Source organism: Python bivittatus, unplaced genomic scaffold (assembly GCF_059951505.1).
Source record: "Python bivittatus isolate LINGU-HERP-01145 unplaced genomic scaffold, Pbiv_v1 ctg000080_np1212, whole genome shotgun sequence".
NCBI classification, from domain to species: Eukaryota; Metazoa; Chordata; class Lepidosauria; order Squamata; family Pythonidae; genus Python; species Python bivittatus.
In genome coordinates, this window is record NW_028277035.1 from 85,149,042 (window position 1) to 85,173,551 (window position 24,510).

General features: G+C 38.7%; 1 protein-coding gene across 2 annotated transcripts in view; it reads left to right on the top strand.

The window, feature by feature from the left end:
* The first annotated feature begins 3,104 nt into the window (after positions 1–3,104).
* ARIH2 (ariadne RBR E3 ubiquitin protein ligase 2) overlaps positions 3,105–24,510 on the top strand; it is a 38,049-nt gene continuing 16,643 nt past the window's right edge. Inside the window, exons 1-6 of one of the 2 annotated variants that reach the window (XM_007439063.4) lie at positions 3,105–3,191; positions 11,558–11,904; positions 17,840–17,907; positions 20,625–20,688; positions 23,254–23,401; positions 23,864–23,985. In XM_007439063.4, the coding sequence (XP_007439125.1) occupies positions 11,659–11,904; positions 17,840–17,907; positions 20,625–20,688; positions 23,254–23,401; positions 23,864–23,985 (648 nt within the window). In that variant the 5' untranslated portion in view covers positions 3,105–3,191; positions 11,558–11,658. Of the gene's footprint in view, positions 3,321–11,557; positions 11,905–17,839; positions 17,908–20,624; positions 20,689–23,253; positions 23,402–23,863; positions 23,986–24,510 lie in introns of both variants that reach the window. The other variant, XM_007439062.3, reaches the window with a different exon arrangement.

Consider the following 24,510-nt stretch of genomic DNA (forward strand, 5'->3'; position numbering starts at 1 on the left):
TCTTCACTTTCTGCCATTAGGGTGGTATCGTCTGCATATCTGAGGTTGTTGATATTTCTCCCTGCAATCTTAATTCCAGCTTGTGATTCTTCCAGCCTGGCATTTCTCATGATGTACTCTGCATATAAGTTAAATAAGCAGGGTGGCAGTATACAGCCTTGTCATACTCCTTTCCCTATTTTGAACCAATTGGTTGTTCCATGACCGGTTCTAACTGTTGCTTCTTGGCCCGCATACAGATTTCTCAGGAGACAGGTAAGGTGGTCTGGTACTCCCATCTCTTTAAGAATTTGCCACAGTTTGTTGTGATCCAACAATCAAAGGCTTTTGCATAGTCAATGAAGCAGAAGTAGATGTTTTTCTGGAACTCTCGTGCTTTCTCCATGATCCAGCAAATGTTGGCAATTTGATCTCTAGTTCCTCTGCCTCTTTGAAACCCAGCTTGTACCTCTGGTAGTTCTTGGTTCATATACTGCTGAAGCCTAGCTTGTAGGATTTTGAGCATAACCTTGCTAGCATGTGAAATGAGTGCAATTGTGCGATAGTTTGAGCATTCTTTGGCATTGCCCTTCTTTGGAATTGGAACGTAAACTGACCTTTTCCAATCCTGTGGCACTGTTGCGTTTTCCAAACTTGCTGGCATATTGAGTGCAGCACTTTAACAGCATCATCTTTTAGTATTTTAAATAACTCAGCTGGAATACTGTCATCTCCACTAGCTTTGTTGTTAGCAATGCTTCCTAAGGCCCATTTGACTTCACTCTCTAGGATGTCTGGCTCAAGGTCAGTGATCACACCAGCGTGGACATCAGGGACATTAAGATCTTTCTTGTATAGTTCTTCTGTGTATTCTTGCCACCTCTTCTTAATCTCTTCTGCTTCTGTTAGGTCCCTGCCTTTTTTGTCCTTTATCATGCCCATCTTTGCACTAAACGTTCCTTTCATATCTCCAATTTTCTTGTAGAGATCTTCTTCCCCATTCTATTGTTTTCCTCGATTTCTTTGCATTGTTCATTTAAGAAGGCCTTCTTATCTCTCCTGGCTATTCTCTGGAAATCTGCATTCAGTTGCTTATATCTTTCCCTTTCACCCTTGCTTTTCGCATTCCTTCTTTCCACAGCTATTTGTAAAGCCTCATCAGACAGCCATTTTGCTTTCTTGCATTTCTTTTTCTTTGGGATGGTTTTAGTTGCTGCCTCCTGTACAATGTTACGGACCTCCGTCCATAGTTCTTCAGGCACTCTGTCTACCAAATCTAATCCTCTAAATCTATTCATCACCTTCACTGTGTACTCACAAGGAATATGATCTAAGTCATACCTGAGTGGTCTAATGGTTTTCCTTACATTCTTCAATTTAAGCAATTTAATTTTGCAATAAGCAGCTCATGATCTGAGCTACAGTCAGCTCCTGGTCTTGTTTTTGCTGTCTGTATAGAGCAAAGGGGGCTTCCTTTTGAGCAATGGCTGTATTCAGGCTGTGCAAAGCATTCAAGGGACTCCTGCAAAGTGCACTGGTGTGATCAAAGCCTGCTCTCAAAGGCTTGGCAGGGGTGCTTCAAGGGGCTTCCCAGGTCATTTGTGCGTATGCGTGCACGCATGTGTCCTGACAAGGCTCCCTTGGGAACTGAAGGAGAAATGGCTATGTAAGTGCATGCATGCAGCGTTGTCCCAGAAGGCTCTCAAAATAGCCATGCCCGGCCTTATCAAGGAGATAGTTGCCCCACTGCCCCTTTGAGGAGGGGTCCTTCACGCTTGCTCATGCACTTCACAAGGGTCTCATTCAAATGCTCTGCACAGCCCTATTACGTGTGGAGTTGAGCAGGATAAGGATTTACACAGGCTTCTAAATCAAAATGCAGAAGTTATATTTACTCCTCTGCCCTCTGTCCTGGAACTATTTCAAGGAATGTCCTTCATGTAAGCGATGCTCTGAGTTCTGTTGATCCTAGCTAGGGAGGCAGCTGTGCTCCCCCTGCTTGGAGTGCCAGAGTGCCAGCAACTGGAACTTAAGACTTCAGATTTAAACATTTGAACGGCCATGGTTGTGGACCCAAAAATGAATGAACACAACCAAGTTTATGCGATACATTCAACGTAAACCATACCTTACAAATCACATTGGCTGAGTTCCCAGAACACAATTGATGAGCTGACCCATGTACTTACAGTTCACCTAACCATGATTCGCTCATCTCATTTTCTGGATTTGCATGACCCAACTGATTGATGGTTCATCAGTCATAATGATGATCATCAGTCATAAACTGATCATGAATCATAAATTGCAGTGGCTTAAATTGCGTAATAGGCTAGGCTAAAAGGTGTTTAGCTAGTTTATAGCCCATTGTATCATGCAAATACTGTAGAGCAGTGTAGTAAAAGCCACCTTTGTTATTTGATTTAGTGCTGAAAATTGTTCCCAAGAATTGTCACTCTGAAAGTACACCTATATGAGTTAACCTTTGGATATAATGGGCGGGACTTTGGGAAGCGTACCTGTAGTCCAATTTATATGGAGGGTGTACTGTCAGGAAAAGCCAAGGTCTCTGTTCACACAACATGCTTACCAGCCACGTTAGTGATCCTTGGTTACGTTTCCTGTGGCTTAGCATGTTTTACAAACCTAGCCCATTTGGTTAAAAGTTCAGTGTGTTCTGCAAACAATTCAGTAGCCAGGTTAAGCACGTCTGAACACGTACGAACCGCTGCCAAACCTAAGTTAAAAGCAAAGCTAAGCCCTATTCCGTGCGAACACGTGACTTTACTCTCACATTGAGACTTTATCATTCCTGAGACGTTCGAGGGACTTCGCTGCCTCCAAACAGTTTAGGAAACGCGCTTGAGGGCCGGACTCTTCTTAAACACCCCCCCCACACACGTGTCATTTTATTAATTCATGGCACCATATATTTCTTATAAGGCCGATCACGTTGAAGCTGGTGAAAAAGTAGCGTTCCTCACGTACACCGCCACGTCCAGTGGTTCAGCCCAACACCCCTCTCCATTTCGGCCAGTGGTGCATTCCAACTCCTCCAAACTCCCCCCCGCCGGCGGGGTCCTTTGACGCTCCTGGGCTTGTACTTCTCCCCCCGCCATTTCTAGCGGCGGAAGCGACGCTCCGCGAGGGACTGGAGCTTCCGGTGCTCAAGCCATAGTGGGCCGGCTAGAGATGGAGAAGCCTGGGGGAAGGTGATTTTTCTCTCCTTTTCCCTCGCTCCGGGTCACACCCGCCTTGTCTGTGGTGCAGCGGCCGAGGCTCTCGCTCTGGGGCGCACTTGAGGGGGCGTCGACTCCCGCCCGGCCTTCTCCCCACTTTGGGTGAGCGCAGAGAAGGGGAGCCGGGCCTTGTTTACATTGAGGGAGGGGGATGGGGGGGCTCTCCCTTTCCTGGGCTGCGGTGGCTGTTGCGGAGCTGCTGGGCGGGCTAGTGGGCTAGTTGCGGGATTGGGGCGAGGCCGAAGGAGGAGTGGGGAGAGCCGGGTAGGAATTCGGGGGGCTGGGACGAATCCCTGCCTCTCAGCGCATCCGGGTTAAACAGGAGACTTTGCAGGGGGGTTTCGGACTTTTTAAAGGAGAAAACAAATATTGGAGGGAAGAGAAGTGATGGTGGGAAAAACCAGTTGTGGGATATTGCTTTTTTTTTTTTATCATGCACTCATTCTCTGCGTAGGAAAGGTTCGCCTCGCTTCTGTTGGTGTCTGAGTGACGTTAAATAATATAAACTAAATAGAGTAAAAATTATCGTAGTATAATTCTTAACTGCTTTGTCTGCTCCGACGAAGTTATGAGTTACTGCGACATTGGTGTAACCTGCTTTAAAATAAATACAAATGTAGCTGCTGCTTAAAGTGTAGACTAGACAATAAATGCACTGGTGAAGGGTGGATTAATTTTAACGTGTAATGGTGTCCTTAACTTTTATCCACTATTTTTCTGCACTAGCAGAATTTGCAGTGTGGTGGGGGATGGTGGCAGCTTCTAACAAGAATTTTTCTTCTGCCAGATGAGCTTTGACTTGGCAAAAGCTTAAGTTCAAAGTGCTCCAAATATTCTGGCAGGATTACTTTTCTGAGCTTTCTTGTTGCAACCTGGTTAACTGCCTGCCATTCAGATAAATATTGTTACTTTCATAATATCAGTAGTCTTTGAAAAATGTGCTGGTAGCCAAATTATTGAATGGATAAAAAGATGGGTGGCTATAGAGAGAACTGCTACAGTAAAAAAAAAAAGTGCTTGATTTAACATTTAATGCAGTAGGAATGTGTCATGTGTGAGCATTTTTAAATTAGTTTTGGCTTCGTTATTTAAAAGCTTGTTAGTTATCTCAATGTAGGTATAGTATTTATGGGCAACAACATTTTTGGTTTATCCAACAAATAAACTGTAGTATACAAGTTCTTTACTAACACAATGATAGTTATAAATGAAGTTGGTTCAAATTGGTGCTAGCTATTTACAATATTTCCTGTTGCTCTTCAGCCAAAAAAGGCTCCTAGAGCATCTTACAGGATTTCATTGGGTAAATATTTGCGCACACAAACTTACACTTGTTCTTTTTGCTGTAGTGAGACAAATTGGGTTTCTTCCTCTGTAAGAAAGAGATTTTAAAGTAAAAGGGAATGCTGATTGAATGCACTGTGGTGTACTAGAACATACATTCTTCCTCACAAGAAAATTGCAAAGTTACTGTAACATCCAGCAAAAGCAAGAATCTTGTGATGCTTGAAATGAACAAATTTAGTATTTCATAAGCTTTTACCCAGTGAAAGTACTGAGCTGGCTGCAGTATTTACTGGGTTCATCACGGCTTAGATGTATTTGGGGGAAGGAATGATGAAATGGGGCATTTTGCAGTGTGCTATCTTATTTTTTAGATTAAAATATATATTTTGAATATAAAGCTAGGTAAGAGAAAACCTGGCAGGCACTAGTAGAAATTCAAAAACTGCCAGGTTAGTAGTAGATTTCATTAAGAAATCTTTCAACTATATAGTTAAACAAGACATTTTGAATACTGATTGGTATTATAGAATTTTAGTAGTTAATGGGATTGTTGGATGTCTTAAATGTATTTTTATAGTCCAATTAAAGATGAACAGGGTATTTTATGTATCTGTTTTGCAAATCTTTCAAGTTTACAAGCTGTCCAGAAAATTCTAGCTGGAGATTTTAATTTTAAATTTTAATTTAATTTTGGACCCTACGTTGGATTGGAATAGCATTTTAAGGGGGAAAAAAGCTAGTTGCCAGCACTGAAATGTTTTTCATGCAAACAACTGGGAATTTAATTTGGTGAATTAAATACAATTAAATCCCAATGGGTGGGAGTATACTTTTTATCAGTCCTAAATGGCATGTGTTCTAGATGAGACCACTTCTAAATATCTCAATTGATGGTTAGATGGTATTTTAATATGTCATTGCTAGATTACCTCCAGTTTGTCAGTCAACATAAATATATTTATAAATATGTTTTTTTCCAAATAAATACAAGATTAGCTAAGTGAGGATTGTTTGGGATTCATGCTTCTTGCTAAAAAATGAATTGTAAAAAGTTACATTAAAAGCTTTTAATGTTTTCTTCTGTGTGCTAGAAATGAAACTCTGGAAGTTTTTCACATTTTAGATTGTTGAAGTTTGTTGATTCTTTGAATGATAAATATTCATTAAAGTTGATCAAGCAGATTTAGTGGAAACAGGAAAATAAACATGGTAAACTACTTCCTTGTTTGAAATTTGAAAAAAGTAAGATTCTTTGAGAATAATTCATAGTGCTTACAATGAAATCCTCAATTTATGGCATTTTGATATTCTGTAGACGTAGAGATAGCCATGAGCAAATGATTTTTAAAATGCAATAAATCTTCCAGGATGCCCATTCAGTGGATTTAGATATACCCTTAACATTACATTTTGGTTATTATTGAAACAGATGACATCTGGAAAGGCCTCTGGGTTAGATGAGATAGCAATAGATATAAAACATGTAAGAAGAACTTGACTTCTGTTTTGTTTTGCATACATAAGGAATATTTTTTAAAAAAAGAGCCCCTACCAACATCAAACTATGAGGCATACAGAATAGTTATTTTGGAAAGTCTTCAAGCGAAACAATCACTATATACATGAGTATCACCAGGTGGAGTACGCAGAATTTGTATTGACTATATTATTGGTAGAAAGAGGTGGAAGAGTACAAAGCAAAGATGTGGTCAGAACCTGACTCTGTATTATACCACAAATTGTGCAGATTCCAAGTCAAACTTTAGTGGAAAAAGCCAACCAGTTTTCACAATATAATCTTGAGTATATTGCCACTATTTTCAAAGAGAACATCAGGAATTACTTTGAAGTCCTAAACCTCATCGATAGGAACTATGGAATGAAATTTAAAAAGTTAAGAATGACTACAAAAAAAGACTGCCAAAAACCAAGAAACCGAAGAGAGCAAACAATGTCAGAACAAATAGTGGAAATTGCTGAGGAGAGAAGTCATCCAAGAAAGACCAAGATTTCAGAAAGGAATTTAAAGAATTTTGGAGAGATGAATATTTATATATTCAGAGAGAATATCTGTATAGTAATTAAAAATAGAAATAGACATGGAAAAACAAGGAAAGTCATCTAAAGGATCTGTGAACTTAGGAGATTCCAACCTCAAGTTGGTATGTTAAAGGATGTCAATGGACAGACAGTAACTGATTCCAAGAAGATCAACAAAGGTGAAAAGAGTGTACTGAAATTCGGTATGGTAGAGATGTCAACATTTACAAGAATGTCTAGTATTAGAAAATTAAGTTGGAACAGCACTCCAGTCATTATCAAGTCAGAATGCTCAAGGAATTGATGGAATACTTACAGAAATATGGCAAACATATATAAGAAGAGAGTATACAGCCTTGTATACTCCAAGGTCCTTTGCTAACCTGGAGTCAGTGTGTTTTACCATGTTCTGTCTGGACTGTGACTTTCTGTCCTGTTTGCGTGAAGGCAATGAAATGTTCTGGGATTCCCATTTTTCTAAGCACATTCCACAGCTTGACATGGTCATCACAAAAAGGCTTTTTTTTATAATCAGTGATGCACATGTTGACTTGGTTTGTTTGTTTGTTTTACTGTTCTTTGGCTTTCTCAGTTACTGAGTTTGTATCAGCAGTAATGTCTCTTGTTTCTCATTGTTTCCTAAAACTTGCCTGAACTTTATTTATTTTCAAACTCTACACTGATTACAATGTTTCAAGCTATATACTTCAAAAGAGTGTGTGTGTGTGTGTGTGTAAAAATCCCCTCTCACCCCTGTGGGTGGTATGTGTCCTCCTCAATTTTGGGTCCTCTACCTGGAAGTTTGAGGGTTCTGTAAAGTATCTTAACTGTTCCTAGCACTGCACTGTTCTGGACAGAGAGCTCTGATGTCGTTCCTGGGATCTGTTGGAGCCACTCTCCCAGCTTAGGAGTCACAGCCCTGAGTGCTCCTACCACCACTGGGACCACTTTGGCCTTTACTTTCCACATCCTCTCTAGATCTTCCTTCAGGCCCTGGTACTTCTCCAGTTTCTCATACTCCTTCCTGATGTTACTGTCTCTTGGCACTGCTATATCTATCACCACCGCTGTCTTCTGGTCCTTGTCTAGTACCATGATGTCTGGTTGTTGGTCAGTACCGGTTTATCCATCTGGGTCTGGAAGTCCCACAGGATCTTAGCCCTGTTATTCTCCACGACCTTATGTGGAACCTCACATCTGGATTGGGAGATGTATATAGATGCATGCATTAGTGCATATGCCCTGTTGTGTCCAAAGGTAGGGTGGTTTTTTAGACTAGGTATTATTACTAGCCAAGTGCTTAGGAGGAAGTTAAAGTTTAAAGACATTAATGTATTGTTATGTCCCCAGATTTGAAGAGCTTTGGATATTGTGCTTGGGCTGTGGTAAAAAAAAAAAAAAAAAAAAGTGATTATACAGGGTGTACATAGGAATGTTCAAAGGTCATGCATTAAATAAGGAAATATTTTGAAGAAAATGGCAATCAATTTGAGCAATTAATGTAATTTATAATAAATCGTCTGGGGTCTGATTTTTGGTACATCATATATATTCTTGGGAGGAACATATCAGACTCTAAAAATTGGTTTAATGAAATTTGTCAACTCTCAGCCTTTGAACTGGCTCTTCCTTGACAGAGATGCAAAATTGAAGAATGGGATTTCATATGGTTTAGGTTTAATCTGTGTTCAGAAACTGAATTACAGTGATTTATATAGTCATGACATTACTATTTTTAAACCATTATTGAAAACTAGAGAAATTTTGTTATCCTATTATATTGTTTCAAGTCTATTTTTGTTTTATAGGTTGTATTTAAGTATACTTTTAGGTATGTAGCTTTGTTGAATAGTATGGAATGGAATTAGTACTTTTTTTTTCAACTTGTATTTATATATAACTCAGTAAAATTATAGTTTAAAAAAGGACATGGAAGATACCTGTGAGCGCACTAGATCCCCAGACATTGTCTTGAGAACTCTGGGCTCATCATACATTATCAGTGATAATTAGCAACATTAAATTTTAGTAATTAGCCACTTGCTTATAGTTCCAGTTGAATACTAACTGCCATGGGAGAAAGTAATGTTCACAGTTAATGTAATGTTCTTCTCTGTTATTCCCATGTAAGTGTCACTTTAACTGTCACCTAGTCTTAAATTGAATTAGTTTTTTGCAACAGAGCTCTGTGTTGTGGAAGTTATAGGTGAATTTTACCCCGTTCTCCCTTCTACTTGGGGTTATTGCTTAATCTTCATTGCCAGGCCCAGACAGAAATATGAGAGAAACCCATTAGGGTATGTATAAGTTACTGTGGCTTCAATATAATGTGAAGAGACCAGCCTGCATAAGTGAAAATGTAGTGTAAGACAGGCCTTAAGCCCTTGAATACCTTTAGTGTGGTTGGTATAAAGTATTTTGTGGTGACAGACTTGAGTTACTTAATGAAGAAATATAATACTGATTTGCTGAGATTTTTCTTACATCGTATTTGTCATCACATCTGACTATAGTTATACATGGAAGTGTAAAATTAGCATCTCTGAGGAATCAACTTATCTTTGGATACATAGAATATTTCATTTTTCCCTCAGAATATCCATAATATGGGTGAGCCTGTTTCTTGGTTATGGTTATGTTAATATGGGATGTCATGAATGTTCTCAGCTGCTATACTATTTTTTGTTTTTTATGTTTTAATTTTGGTTGTTTTCTACTCTGTTTTTATTCTATTTTTAACTGTTAATCACCCAGAGTCATGTATATGAGATGGGTAGCCATATAAGTGTATAAAAAAATGGAAAAATAAAAAAAAAGTGCTGTGTTCTAACCCTCTTGTAAGACTGACTTGGGTAAAAGGCATACTACATGGCGAATAGATAACATAGGTTTTAGTTATCTATTCACTGTGCAGTTTTCCTTTTTCTCCCCAAGAGTCTGTAATTGCAACTACATGCAACAATGGTGGATGATCGCTTTTCCAGCTCAGGGTGTTGAGCACAGCCTTCCAAGAACATCAGCTACCTTTGGCTGTCTTACTGTATTGATATTGCATCAGTGAAGAAGCCAAAGTATCTGAATCTCTCTGTCTTCTGCATTCAGTGGTTGCTGGGATACTAAGATACTTGCACTGATTATGTTACCTAGTTGGCTAATGAAATGTCTGCAAGCAAACAATCAAAGTCAGGGAGCACCAAGAATTCCACAGTTCAACCCTGAGCGACATACATACATACATACGGCACTGCTAAAGTGCCAAAACCAAACTACTGTTTTAGTAGACAAAGACCAGAAGACAGCGGTAGTGATAGATGTAGCAGTGCCAAGTGACAGCAACATCAGGAAGAAGGAGCATGAGAAGCTGGAGAAGTACCAGGGCCTGAAGGAAGAAATAGAGAGGATGTGGAAAGTCAAGGCCAAAGTGGTCCCCGTGGTGGTAGGAGAACTCGGGGCCATGACTCCTAAGCTGGGAGAATGGCTCCAACAGATCCCAGGAACAACATCAGAGCTCTCTGTGCAGAAGAGTGCAGTGCTAGGAACGGCTAAGATTCTGCGCAGAACCCTCAAACTCCCAGGCCTCTGGTAGAGGACCCGAGAGTGAGGAAGTCACGTACCACCCATAGGGGTGAGAGGGGATTTTATTTATTTATTTATTATTTTCTACTGGATGCTAAGATAAATAATTGAAAAACTGTGAAAGTGTTTACCAGGTAGCCTTACTCACTTCAGGATTAATTTATAAGTAAGCTTTTATGAGGAGTATCTTGAGAAATGTTGGTATTGCTAATAAGGATAATGGTATATCCAGAATTAACTGTACAGATTGCCTTCTTGGTTAGTTGCTGCTTAGAATTACATAAGCAGTCTGTCTAGGATAAGGTTAGCTCTTGGTAAAACAATTTCATTTGGACATGCTTTCATCTACTCTTAGGGAGAGAAGCTTGGAGCCTGGGGGTGCTTCTGGATTATTACTTGGTAATCTTGTGGCAGAAGTATCTTAAGATCCCTTCTTCAAATGTGTTAATACACCCACTTCTGTCTTCTATAAGAAGTCACAGTTTTATCACCTCTGTTTTACATTGCTTTAGGTACTCCATGTGGGCTTGCCTTTAAGCAAATTTGGCAAGTTCGGTTGTCTGGAATATAATGGTCAAGCTCTTTCAGATTTAGCAAAGATGACCATTGCATAGATCCTTGCATAAAGAAACTTTTGAAATGCTCTTTTGAAACAACAATCTTAATCTTTTAGGCTTTACATGGTCAGAAGGAATGCTTTCTTTCATATTTTTACCTTCTTTAAAATCATCCAAGACGACGCTAAGGGCACTGCCACTATCAGATTCTGCTATGTGATAGCCAAGACTCATGGCTTCCCAGTAGAGGTATTCTACCTTCTGGCCAGTCCATAACACGTAAAAAAAAAAAAAAAAAGTTACGGAAACTTTCCTCCTTAGAAAGCTTTTTCTTGTTACGTATATAACTGGATCCAACTTGTATAGGTGAACACATTATAAACATATATTGTGTGTTGATAGTTTCAGTTAATTTTTATGGTATACTGTATGGCTTTTAGCATGATGATTTTTATGATTTTGCTAGGAAGCAAGATACATACTAATATTGAATAAAATTCAGAAGGCAGCCTGAATTATTCAGAGAATGGGGAACTGAGGCACTGCATCACACTATGCATTTTTGGTGTAAGTACTGTTCCCCCATCATTTTCAGTAACTTCCTATGTGATAAGCTTAATGAGGAAGGACAAAAAATTAGAGATTTAATCACCGTTCAAAAGGGTAATAAGTAAATGAACAGTTTGATTAAGAATCCTTGTTCAGTTTGGATAGAGAAATAATATAGCTGTAATTAGTTTTTTTATAAAAGAATGGTGTGAGTACTGATTCTTTTAAATAGAATTCCTCATAAGAATTGAATGCTGTTAGATCCTTTATTTAATAATCAAACTTGTATATGTTTTTTCCCACTCCCTTCTCCCCATATGTCCAATTTAGGTGGCAGGAAAGTCAAATGAAGTCAAAAGAACGATAGTACTGTATTGTAGAACCAGAAACTGTCATTGCTCACTTGCCTGGTGGTTTGGCAGAGCATTAAGATGTCTGTGGACATGAACAGCCAGGGTTCTGACAGCAATGAAGAGGACTATGATCCAAACTGTGATGAGGAAGAAGATGAAGATCCTGGGGACATTGAGGGTTACTATGAAGGGGTTGCAAATGATGTGGAGCAGCAAGGAGCAGACTCCTTTGATCCAGAGGAATATCAATTTACCTGCCTGACTTACAGAGAGTCAGAGAGTACTCTGAATGAGCACATGGTCCGCTTGGCCTCTGCGTTAAAGGTAAGGCGCTCTGCAGTATTTAATGAAAGTGCACTTTAAAGCTGCAACACAGGCAAGCTGAACTTGAATCCCTTAGTTGGCCATCAGAATTATAAGTGACAACCAACATTGCTGTAGATCTAGAGTGACTACTTTTACCAGCAGGGGTGTGCAAGCAAATCATCTAAAAACATTTCTAGTGTGAAATGTCATGATATGTCCTGTCTCGAGTACAGAGCTGATATTCTGAGCTTGGGATACTTCCAGAAAGGCTTGAAGCAGCAGTTTCTTACTTGAGCAGCAGGATGTTTTGCTTCACTTTCTGCTTGAAGTGGTTCAAAATCCAACTTTTGCACACCACTAATTTCAAGGATTGCTGCTGTTTGTCTTTCCATAGTGGTGGACTTTCCTATAAGAATTAAAATACTTATTGTTGTTAATCTTCCTGCATAGAATTCGATTATTAAAAATAGGATTGCTGTCCTCTGTTGTTCCAGATAAAAGTGCATGGGCTATATCCAGTTGCTCTTTTGTTGACAGGCTTCGTTATAGAGAAAGGAGTGTGTCTTTCACCTGTGTCCCAGAACTGCTCTACAAGATTGAGGGACCATTTTAAACAGATTTTAAGGCTGAGGAAAAGAAAATTTCACTTTGCAAGTAGAAAGGTTGCTTTTGAAATAAAAACATCAGATCTTGCCCCGGTCATTTTACAGTGTTGTTCACTGAAAGCTTATGTTCAAATGAGATTCTGATTTTCTCTTCCTTGTATTACTCTGATTCTTTTCTTTCTCCTAAAAAACCCTCAACAAATAATATCCCTTCTTTTTCTGTTGCTTCCTACCATTGATTTGCTTATTAAAATATTATAACTCCCCTTTGCGGCTAGTGAAAGGCTGGTAAACTGGTAACTTTCTCTTCCCTCACCCTTCTTATTTAATTGATTTGGATCTGTGAAAATGTAATAAAAGAGGAAGCTGCTTCAAGGAATAAAGGGAAGTACTCCTTTGTTTTCTGTGTTGTTTCCTATGACATTATTTTGAATCGGGCTGTCATGTTTATCATGCTTTATCAGTGGAGAAGTGACTATGGCTGGAGCCAAAGAAGATTATTATTCATTAACAGGGACATTACAGAAATTGGTGGTGGGCAGGTAGTTTTTAGGTTTGAAGCTACTGTTTATGTAGATTGTATTACTCATGCTGAGTCCAGAATAACAAAGAAATATTCTGTTGTACCAACTTGTATAAATAGGAATTAACCTTTTTGTTCTGTGCTTTGCGTTACTGAAGAGGTCTCTGTGTAACTAGAAACTATTTGTAAGTCTTAGCTACTATATAAATTCTGTAATAATTTCTAGAAATCTCTATCTTGATCTCTAGAAATGATTATAGAAAAGGAAACCCAAAATGCCGTGCAAATTGTATGAAGGTAAAATAGATCCAGAGTTATGGGGGAATGACATGCATAAACGTTAGAAGTTCCAATCCAGCAATAAGATATTTTGTCATCTATTTTGAGAAGTAATAATCACATATTTCAAACAAAGCAAACTGAGTTATACAACCTTATAATTACAGTACTATGACAAATGGATTGTTTAGAGGTGGGCACTGTTGTCTCCTCCTCATGACTAATTGTTCTCTAGGAAAAAAAGTAATTTCTTGGCAAACTAAACTGAAAATAGCAGTAGTCTGTAGGTATTTGTGAATACTTCTTAGGAACTAGACTAATCAGTAAACTGATATGCCCCATTGCAGCAAGCACCCAAAAGAATTACATTTATAAATTGCTGCCACTATTTGGCACTTATGCTGACCAATCTGGCATAATCTTAACGCATTGTAATGGCTTGCCATGAACTTTTAAAGACACCAGCAGCTGAATTTCTTATCACTAAATTTTGTATTGTACAGAATAGTTTTGTTACATCTCTAATTATTTTATCAGAACTTAAAACATCTTAAAATTAAATTAAAAATGATGGGCCAGGTGCAATTCTGCTTCACCAAATTCTGGGAAATTGATCAAGACATAATTAAGATGTGTGGTTCCATATGTGTACATGCATGTCACTTGTTTTCTGGAAAGGGTAAGTTCCTGAATGTAGTTGGCTTAAGTGCTGTGGTACTTTTCCTCTCAAGATTCATGTTGTTACTCTGTTAATTTATTTGCCTATCAGCAGTTGTGTCTGTGTTTACCAGTTCTCCCTGCTGTTTTGGGACAGTTGATATTCTCTGCAAGACAGTTTCAAATTTGCTCTTGTCCATCATTGAGTTATTAATATGCTCACCTCAGCAGGAAAGAGGATGATAAATGTTTTGTGAAAACTAAATTAAAGAAATTCAGTATGAGGAAGTTTAAGCAATTAGATAATTATTTTAGTATACTGTTTGTTTTTTTTATTATCCAGAAAGGATGTTTGCAGAGTTGTGACTAAAAAGGAAAGCTTAATTTAATAATATCTGCTTTTGTTAAATTGTACTTGAGATATTCTCATACAAGCAGCCTACAGTAAACCCTGGAATTCACTGATTTGGAGCCGGAGCCTCTGTAGACCAGATTGACTTGACAGGGCAAGATCTAGCTGTTTTGCCTGACAATTATTCCACTGAATCTCAAAAGCAAATTTTATTTTATTTTTGTAAGTCTCAAGCTTGAATATGCTGTATCACCGTGCATAAAATAAAGTTGGATGGTGAAGGCTTGGAATGTCTAGGCTGGTTTGATGACAAGTCTGGTATAATACTGCCAGAAGGATCTAAGCTGTTTCATTGGGGTGCTACATACTATGCAGCCTTATATGATTAGATTTAAAGAAAAATCCATTTGAAATGTGATGCAGTTTCTTCACTGGAATGAGGAAGTCAGCCATGCACAGGAGGTTATTTTAATTCTATTTTGTTGTTGCTCTGATTCATGAATCCCTTCAAGGTTCCTGCTTTTAGGCTTTGCTGAAAACTCATTTTGTAGCTATTGATGTTAGTGCATAGAGAGGGGAATTGTCTGAATAACTTGTCAATATTCCTGCAAGGAGATTGTGGTAATCTGTCAGCTATTCTTTTTTATATATATACTTTTATTAGGATTTTAATAAAGATAAAAACTAACAAAAACTAATATGTAGAATAAAGAAAAGAAAAGGGGGGGGAGACAAAGCTGAAAGTGCAGAAAAAAGAGAAAGAAAATATAAAGAAGTAGCATCCGATTGGAATGGAGATAAACTGAGAGTTATGTTGTAACCATAGAGTAAGAGGTAAATGTATGATTGTACTTATAACTGCTGTAAAGAAAGTTAGAAATTACTGTCTGTCAGCTATTCTTAATGGTAGCTTGGAAAATGGTTAAAGTCTACAGCATTTAAGTTGAGCAAACTGTCAAATTAAAAGAGTAAAGGGCCATTATGTGCACTTTAGTATATTAAAACAATTCCTTTATTCTACTTGTGCTAGTTTTCAATTTTCACTCTCAGAGGCTTAATGCCAAAATTCACATCAGAATTATATATTATGGTGTTGCATTACAGTACATGGGTTTATTGTGGTTTGCTTGTATTTATATACTCCAAATTTGCATATCTTCAGGGCAGTGGTTTTGAAGTTGGTGGGCATATTGTCATACAGGTATGTTCATAGGAGTAAACCTAGCCTCCAGATGGAAATCAGGATAACTGAAAAACAAAATGATAAAAAGGTTTAATAAGAAATAGGAAGGAAAGAACTGCTCTAGATCAAATCAAGCCCTAGTATTTTATATTCACAATGACCAGCCAGATGTTTATAGCTTATAAGTAGAATATGGGCATGGTAATACTCCCTTGTTCACATTCCCAGCAACTGTAGGAATCAAGACCTGTAACCTTATTCTCCATGAAATTACTGTGTGTGTTATAATGACAACCAGTTTGGAGGGCTTTAAAAGTGTATCCTTTTAAAGCCCTTCAAACTGGTTGTCACTCTAACATACTGTGATAGTAATTCAAGCATTACTGGTGCTGTGTTTTTCATCTTTGTGAATTTTCCCCAGTCAGCTTTTTCCTTGCAACATACATCACAAAACTTCTCTATAATTTTCCTAGCTGATTGTTTTTCTAAGCTAAAAAGCATAAGGGAGATCCAGCAGTTAAGTCATTTGAGTTTTCCTTTTCTGAAACTTTTCTAGTTCTGCAGAAAACTTTTTCAGGTCTGATTATCAAAATTGTAGGTGCTATTTCAAGTTATTGAGGCATTAAAACATTAATTTAAATTAATGTAATTTTACAATTTAGAGGTCACCCAACTTCTCAAAACACTTGGTGGTTTACAACTTTAAAAGCAAGGAACAACAATAAAAGAACAAAAACATAGATGTTCATTAGCAGTTTTTTAATTAATCAGTTTTGCAAGCATCTGGACTACCCATGCCATCTGTAGGTACTCTGTGATACAAATCCCTTTGTATGCATCTAGTAGTATCTTCAGATGCTAAATCGCTTATTGTGTAATAAATGCATACTTGCCTGTCAGGTCATTTGTATTAGTAAGCCGTTCTATCTGTTAGCGTACTTGCTTAACACAGAGAACCTTAATTTCTGGTCATAGTATGAAATATGTAAATTGCTTCAGTTTGTATTCTTCTGTGTGTGTGATTCTTCTGAAGCTTTTCTGGAAGCTTTTTTGAAATTCAGAATGGGGGGAATAAAGGACAAAACTCAGTCGTAGTCGTTGAAGAGGTACATGACTGCTTGGCACTCATTAGACTTTCCACTGCAGCTCAGAGGACAAAACACTAGTTTGAAAACAGGCTGAGATTCTTGGAGTGACAAATGCTGTGCTTTCATGGTGTATGTATTCCAGATCTTGCATATACGAAACACATTTTCAATTTCTCCATATAGGCAGGATTTGATAGTGTAACCAGGGAGTCTTTTATGAATATTAATCTGTATTTACTTCATAAAACATAATATCTGATATTTTCCCTTTATCTAGCTACTAGTGCCAAGTACAAACTTCATAGCTTTTGAGAAACACAGATTGTTAGCAGTTCCCTAAGAGGTGGCCAAGTTACTGTACAGCTAATAGTTGCTTCTACTGATCAGGTGGGGTAATTCTGGACTCATTTCTTTACCTAGTTCTTCTCATTCCAGTTTATTGTATCCTAAGTCCCAGCAATGAGTCGTGTCTTTTGTACAAATTTTGCATCTTGTATTTAGCACAGATTGTTCCATAGTAATAAGTACTCAGAAAAAGATTAAAGTCATAAAAATGGCATAGTTACAAATAATGAAAAAAATTACATTATTATTGAAAGAGCTATAATGGTATATGTGGATATTCCAGTGAGAGTTCTGCTAGATACATTTGCTCTGATTGGGAACAGATTGGATTTGTTTAACCATGCAAAATCCATGATTTTCAGTTTCACACATGCTAAGCCACAAACCACGATTTACAAAGCACAGGGATAGGATTCCATACTATGTTAAGCCAAACAAAACCATTTTACGTAGTGTGAATGCTGTCAATGAATACTTGGACTGTGCTGCAGTTTGGCTGAGATAGGAAAGCCTGGTGAATCTTCTGTCCCAGTTATTAATATACTGTATGTGGTGAGCCACCTGTTGCTTATCTCTACAGTAAATCCTAATTAAGAAGAAAAGAGCAATGTTCATATGCTCTATAACTTTTCAGAATACTGACTTTGGGCTTCCATTTAGTATTGGGAAACTGGGAAACTGGAATGAACTATATACACTCTTGGACATCAAGTGTTTTTTTTATTAAACTTGATACCAAATTGAAAAGCATGGTACATAATGGGAAAACAGTAAATAGGAAGAAATCTTCAACTTTCCTCAAGAACGTTGTTCAGATTGTGAAAGCATAAATTTAGTTCAATGGAGATGGATTAATTGCAGTTCTTGAATGCTTTGGAATTGTTCTGTTCATCAATCCATTTTTTCTTTCCCCCTCCTTAGGTATCTCATGCAGTAGCCAAACTTGTATTAGTTAGCTTCCATTGGCAAATCTCAGAAATTTTGGAAAGGTAAGCATCTGATCAATCTGTATGTAGTGCAAATAGCCTTTCATTCTTTACTATAAAAGCAGATACAAAATATTGTTTCTCTTATTAGAATCTTGTAAAAATTTGTAAAAAAACACTGTATGTATGGGTCAGAGTATGGAGAAATGCATCTCTCTGTTTGCCCTTCTAAAATTACGGACTTGCTTGTAAGGTTGCCATAGTGAAACCTATAATGTGGGTTATTCCAGAAATGAAATGAATGAGAAAAGTGATACAAACTTTGTTTATTGCCTTATATGTAGCATTTTGAAAAATTAATTCACTTTATATACAGGTAGTCTTCACCAACCGTAGTTGGGACCAGCAACCCCATTGCTAAGTGACACGGTTGTAAAGTGAAACATCACATGACCATGCCCACTTACAGCATCTGTTCCAGCTGTGGTTGTGAAGTGAATCACCATAGCTCGTTATGGACGATGTTATATGACTGCAACTTGCGACTTCCTGCCGGCTTCCCCATTGACTTTGCTTGTTGGAAGCTGGCTGTGGAGGTCGTAAATGGCAATCACATGACTGCAGGATGCTGTGATTGTCATAAATGAATGCTAGTCGCCAAGCGCTTGAATCGTGATCACGTGACCACAGGTACACTGCGATGGCTGCAACTTTGAGGCCCAGTCATAAATCTCCTTTTTCAATGCTATGGTAACTTCGAATGGTTGCTGAATGAGTGATCAGTAAGAAGAACTATCTCTGCTGCCTTTATAGCTAAAGGTGTTAAAGTCACCTGGCCCTATACAGTGGGAGAATTTAACATGTCTGGCTACATATTCTACCATCCTGAGGTTTTGATGTGAAGCTCCCTCTTCAACATCCTCCAGAATTGGGTAGCAAATCACACAGCTGAATTTTGTAACAAGTCAGATTTCGAATAGTATCAGTATCATTAAGATTGGAGTAGTAGGGAAAACTGACCATTGAAAAATACAGGTAGTCCTTGACTTATGACCACAGTTGGGATCAGAACTTCTGTTGCTAAGCGATGCAGTCATTAAGTGCGTCACACCTGATTTTATTATCTTTTTTGCTGTGGTTGTTAAATGAGTCACATGGTCATTAAGCAAATATGGCATCCCTCACTGACTTTGTCAAACCCCCCCACTCCCCGGGAAGATCACAAATGGCAATCACGTGACCCTGGATGTTGCAACCATTATAAATACATGCCAGTTGCCAAGCACCCAAATTTTGATCACGTGACCCTGGGGGCGCTGTGACAGTTGTAAGTGTAAGAACTGGTCGCAATTCACTTTTTTCAGTGCTGTCGTACAAACAGTCGTTAAACAAATGCTCATAAGTCGAGGACTACCTGTACTCCAAATGGTGTAAACTTAAAATATGTGCATATATATAAGTATTTCTCTCTGTCTCACTCATAACTCTTCTGTAATGGAACTGTCCCCCCATTCTGTTATTTCTGTACCCATTTTTTGAGTGTAGCCATACAACACTGGATATGATCTCAGCTGAAAAATTACCGCTTTTGCTGTACAGCATTTTGCTTGGTAATTCTTCACTTCCTCTTAAAATATCTTTACTTTTGAACTTGTGTTTAAGATTACTTCCAATTTCATGTGAACCATCAACTGATCTCCTTTTTGGAAATATCCAACTTGGCTACTGTTAACCATGCATTGGTTACCTTCTTTTAGACTGATGTAATCTGTGCTGGTGGCAGTGGCTTAGAAGAAAACCCAGAAATTGCAGTTGGGTCCAGAATGCAGAGGCCATGCTTCATCATGTGCTTTCAGATGATAGCAAGTGCCACTGTCCTAACGTATTTGCGCTACCTTTCAGTAGGTTTCCAAGATAGATTCAGGGTGCTTGTTATTCAGTATACAGGCAGTTCCTGGGTTAAGAATGAGTTCCATTCCTAAGCCTGTCTTTAATTTGAATTTGTATGTAAGTTGGAACTTGTACTTACAAACAGGCTGCCTGTTACTAAAAATGGTGGACGGCATTCTCCTTCCGCAAGCTGACAAACCACTGAAGCCACACAATGTTTTCATGAACCGCTGAAAACAGGCTGTATATTAAAAACGTGTGGCTTCAGCAATTTGTTGGCTCGAAGGACAACTCCATCCGCCATTTTTAGTAACAGGCAACCCGTTCATAAGTACAAGATGTCCGTAAGTTGGACATTCTTAACCCAGGGACTGCCTGTACATCTCCATACAGTTGAGCCCCACTTATTTAAATGAATTATTGCCCCAGTATGTTGCATCCCAGGAGCTACAATCTGCGTATTACACATGCTGCCCCAGAAGGAGCCTGCCTAGATACTAACAGGCTGTCTTGGTAGCAGCTCCCAGCACTTTGGAATTCCTTCCCCCCTAGTTCAACACGCTACTCTGACTAAACTTAAAAATAACATGGAAATATATTTGTTTACCTGCAATTTTCCTCCGTATTAGTTTTATAATGTTTATCAACTGGATTTTATGCTAATGTCTGTATTTTATGTGTTTTTTATTTTCTAGGATAATTGCTTTATGATATTGGTAATTCTTCATTAGATTTTATTATTAGTAATATTTTTTGTTAACCTCCATGTGTTGGCTTTGTCAGGAGAAGTTGATTATGTATTGATTTAAGATTGTGACCTGTTGAGTTCATTAATTTCACAGGTATGGCCCTATGTCTGTCTAAAGTTTAATTTTTTTTCTGGCTTTCAGGCACACAGCTAATTCAGTTCAATTGCTAGTGGAAGCAAGGGTTCAGCCTGCCTCATTCAAACATGTGAGTGACTAGAAGTTCTAAAGTGCTTGGTATTAAAACCTTAGTATTTTGAATACGTGTTTTTTCCCCCCGCTACTTTGATCTCTGCTGAATTTTAATACAGGGGAATAAATATACCAAGGAACTCTGCATTAGAGAATATGCTTTGGGGGATTTAGAAATTTGGACATGAAGCCAGGAACCAGAGTTTGTAGTCTAGTCTCAATTTCCTATTTTGATCTTCAGAATTGGAATGAATATTTGTTCAGTTGACTTGCTTTACTGAAAATGTTCAGACCTTGCTTTTCAGTCCGAGAGATTCCCAGAGTAGCTTGAAAGCCAGCCCTCTTCCCAGGCTTGCAGTCACACACAGAAGGAGAGAGAAGGAACAGGGAGGCAAAATAACTCAGGCATTAGCTATGAATTGATTTATCATTAGCATAAGGGGCAGATATGATAGAAGTGGCTGTTTAATGGCAGACTGGATGATATTGGTAGCTACTCCATCCTAGGACAATTGACACTGATGGTCCCTACAAGGAAGGTCTCAAGGCCACTTCAGATTTAAATCATTGCTTAATTCTATAGTATTAGTGACACATTTCTACCTGTTTTAAAAATTATTTTCCTTTTTCATATTGAAGAATTACTCCTGAATTCCTATTGTTACAAGAATAATTTTTGAATAAAGTTACCATAGGCTGTGAATTGTTATAAGGTACCTAACTGAACAATCACCCCTGCAAAGAGGCAGCCTTTTCACTTTCAAACAGACAGGGCAAGTGCATCTCTCTGGACTAGTACAGTTGAATTGGCATGACTTCGGCTATACAGTTATTCTTTATTCCAAATAAGATTAATTACAGTACTGAGATATTATACTTTCTGCTCAAAGCATTCTTGTATCTCCACTGTGCTCTAAACAGAGTTGTGCAATTTAAAATATTGTTATCAAGGTTTTTGAAATAGGAAAACATAATTGCCCATAGTAATAATATACCAGTATTACAAAGTAATAGTGACTTTTCTCATTAAATGGAGACCTCTGCTTGTTATGGTTGGAGCTATTGCTCTTGATGGAGACATGAATTTGTGCAAGTGTCACTACTGATTGTGAATCCTTGCAATTATATCTATCTTGTACTGCATACAGGTAGTCCTTGTTTAATGACCACTTGTTCAGCAACCATTCAAACATACGATGGCACTGAATGAGTGGTCGTTATGACCAGTCCTCAGAGTTCCAGACGTCGCAGCGTCCCCAGCTTGCGATTGCAACATTGCAGCAAGCCGCGGTCGTGTGATCGCAATTTCCACCGTTCCTTGCCGGCTTTCCACAAGCAAAGTCAGTGAGGAAGCTGTCAGGAAGTCAGAAGTCGTGGTTGCAGGAGGTCCTTGCTTAACAACCTGCATGGTCCTTGCTTAAGCACAACAGCTGGGACTGCCGTGGCTAAGCAGTGCAATCATGTGGCATTGCGTTTTATGACTGCGTCGTTTGGCGATGGCAACTTCAATTGCCACTGTTAACCAAGGACTACTGGTATTATGAATGAAGTGACATGTAACACACAGAAGTTAGAACCTCTCATTGTATACCATAAATAATAATTAGCTGGAATCTGGTTAACACAGTTCCTAGAACAAGGATAGGCAACCTTTAGGTTGCCTGTGCCCTCCCACTCAGCATCCTGAATTACACTGTCAGAATTTGTTGACAAAATGGCCAACTTTTGGTTGTGGTATTATTTTTATTTAGTATTCAAAATTAAGGTTGGGATGCAAAAGAGAATATAAGGCCTCTGGAACAGAAACTAGCCTTATTTCTATTCTTAACCCTCCCAGAACTAAGTAAATAAATAATGTAATTTTAGGTAGTTTTTCAGGATTTGAGGATGTTTTAAGGGTGTAAATTGGAGCAGATTATAGGCCATCTGCTCCCATCCCCATAATTTCAAATCTGAAAAAGAGGTGTGGGAGAAAAAAATTGTCCTTCCCTGCATATGATGTTACCAAACTGGAGGTCCTCCTGCTGTTCTTTGGAAGGTTGGAAGCCCCCAACCCCTCAAACACAGTTTCCCTTGTCTTGTACAAATAGTTTAGGATGGGACAGCTCATACAGCATTAGTATGCTTTGTTTTACATGAGCTATATATTTGCAGGTAATATTTGTAAAGTTAATGGAACTGTCATTATTGTTAATAGCTCTGGCAAAGGTGTGGAGCTGCTTTGCTGGTCTTGAAGTATAACAGGTTGCAGGATTCTTCCTCAGTGAGAGTTGCTCAATTTGAAATTAAGCTGATGAGGGAGTAGTCACTTTAATGTCCCTTGTGTGGTTATTGGGCTACGCAGGTAGCATAAGGAAGGGACTGCTTACTCTTGGCCATAGAATGGAACTGAATTTGAAATATAATAGATTATGACTTTTCTCACCAAACTGTTGATGTTTAAGGGCATTTATTTTATTTAAATAGGCCACTGGAATTCCATTTTCTTGTCAGTAATTTCTCTCTCTCTCTCTCTCTCTCTCTCTCTCTCTCTCTCTCTCCCCCCCCCCCCTCACTCTCTCACACTCTCTCTCTCTCTCAGGCCGTGGTACATTCCTCCCAGCACTGTGCAGTATGCATGCAGTTGGTTCGAAAGGAAAACCTGTTATCTCTAGCTTGTCAGCATCAGTTTTGCCGCAGCTGTTGGGAGCAGCATTGTACCGTACTTGTCAAGGATGGAGTGGGAGTTGGTAAGTTCAAAGCAATGGGTCATTTGGCTCTTCTGGGGTACCCTGGTATCTCTGCCTACTCCCTTTCTCTTGCTGGTAAATCTTCTCATCATCTTGGAGCAGTTCAAGGGGAATGTCTTGCATCCTTTTTATGCCTTCTTTTGATAGTAGCAGATCTTATCTTGGGTTGTGGGATTTCAGTCAATCCCAACAGCTGTCTCTCGGGCCTTTTGATTGTCTCCCAGAAATTTATATCCTATCTTCTTTAGAGTGGACTGTTCCCACTGAATTCTTTTCAACTGCCTCTGATCAAGATGAAAGTTTTCCATTGCTGATGAGCACTTCTGATGATAGTCTTTTCAGGACCAGCTTTCCAGAAATTCTGTGAAGCTGAATAGTGGGGATTTGGAGTTTAAAAAAAAAAAATTCCTCTGATGTCATTCTGTTTTTTGCATTAGCCCTTTTGGCTTTTTTTTTCCCTAGGTGTCTCCTGCATGGCTCAGGATTGTTTGCTTCGGACCCCAGAAGATTTTGTGTTTCCATTGCTACCTAGTGAGGAGCTGAAAGATAAATACAGACGCTACCTCTTCAGGGACTACGTTGAGGTATCGTTTGTCATTTTATACTCAACATTCTATGTTTTCTGTGCCCAGGAAATAACCCAAGATCAGTTTCGATGAATTCATCTGTAAGCTTGTACCTGTAAACTTAAGACTGCGTCTTGCACTTCCTTAGAAAGTTTCATTTAATTTTAGGAAGCTCCGTTCTGTTTGGAGGTCTTTAATTCTGGGATTGGGAATTAGAAGCCTACTTTGCCATGGCTTTGCTTTTCCCTCAATAGGTGGTTCCAGTCAGTGGGAGGGATAGAGGTTATCTTGGTGGCCTCTGTCATGTGGGGTGTTGCAGGGGTTGCTCCTTCCTCCCTGTCCTTCAGTATCTACATGAGGTTGCTGGAAGAGGTTCTCTGATAGTTTGCGGAACAGTGTCCGCAGCGTGCTCATGATATCAAGCTTAACGCTGCTACCCAGATTGTGTGAGAGATGTCCCTGGTACCTTAACTTACTGTCCAGAAGCTGTAAGGGTCTGGATGCGACAGAAAAGTCTGAAGTGGAACCCAAACAAACCACCAG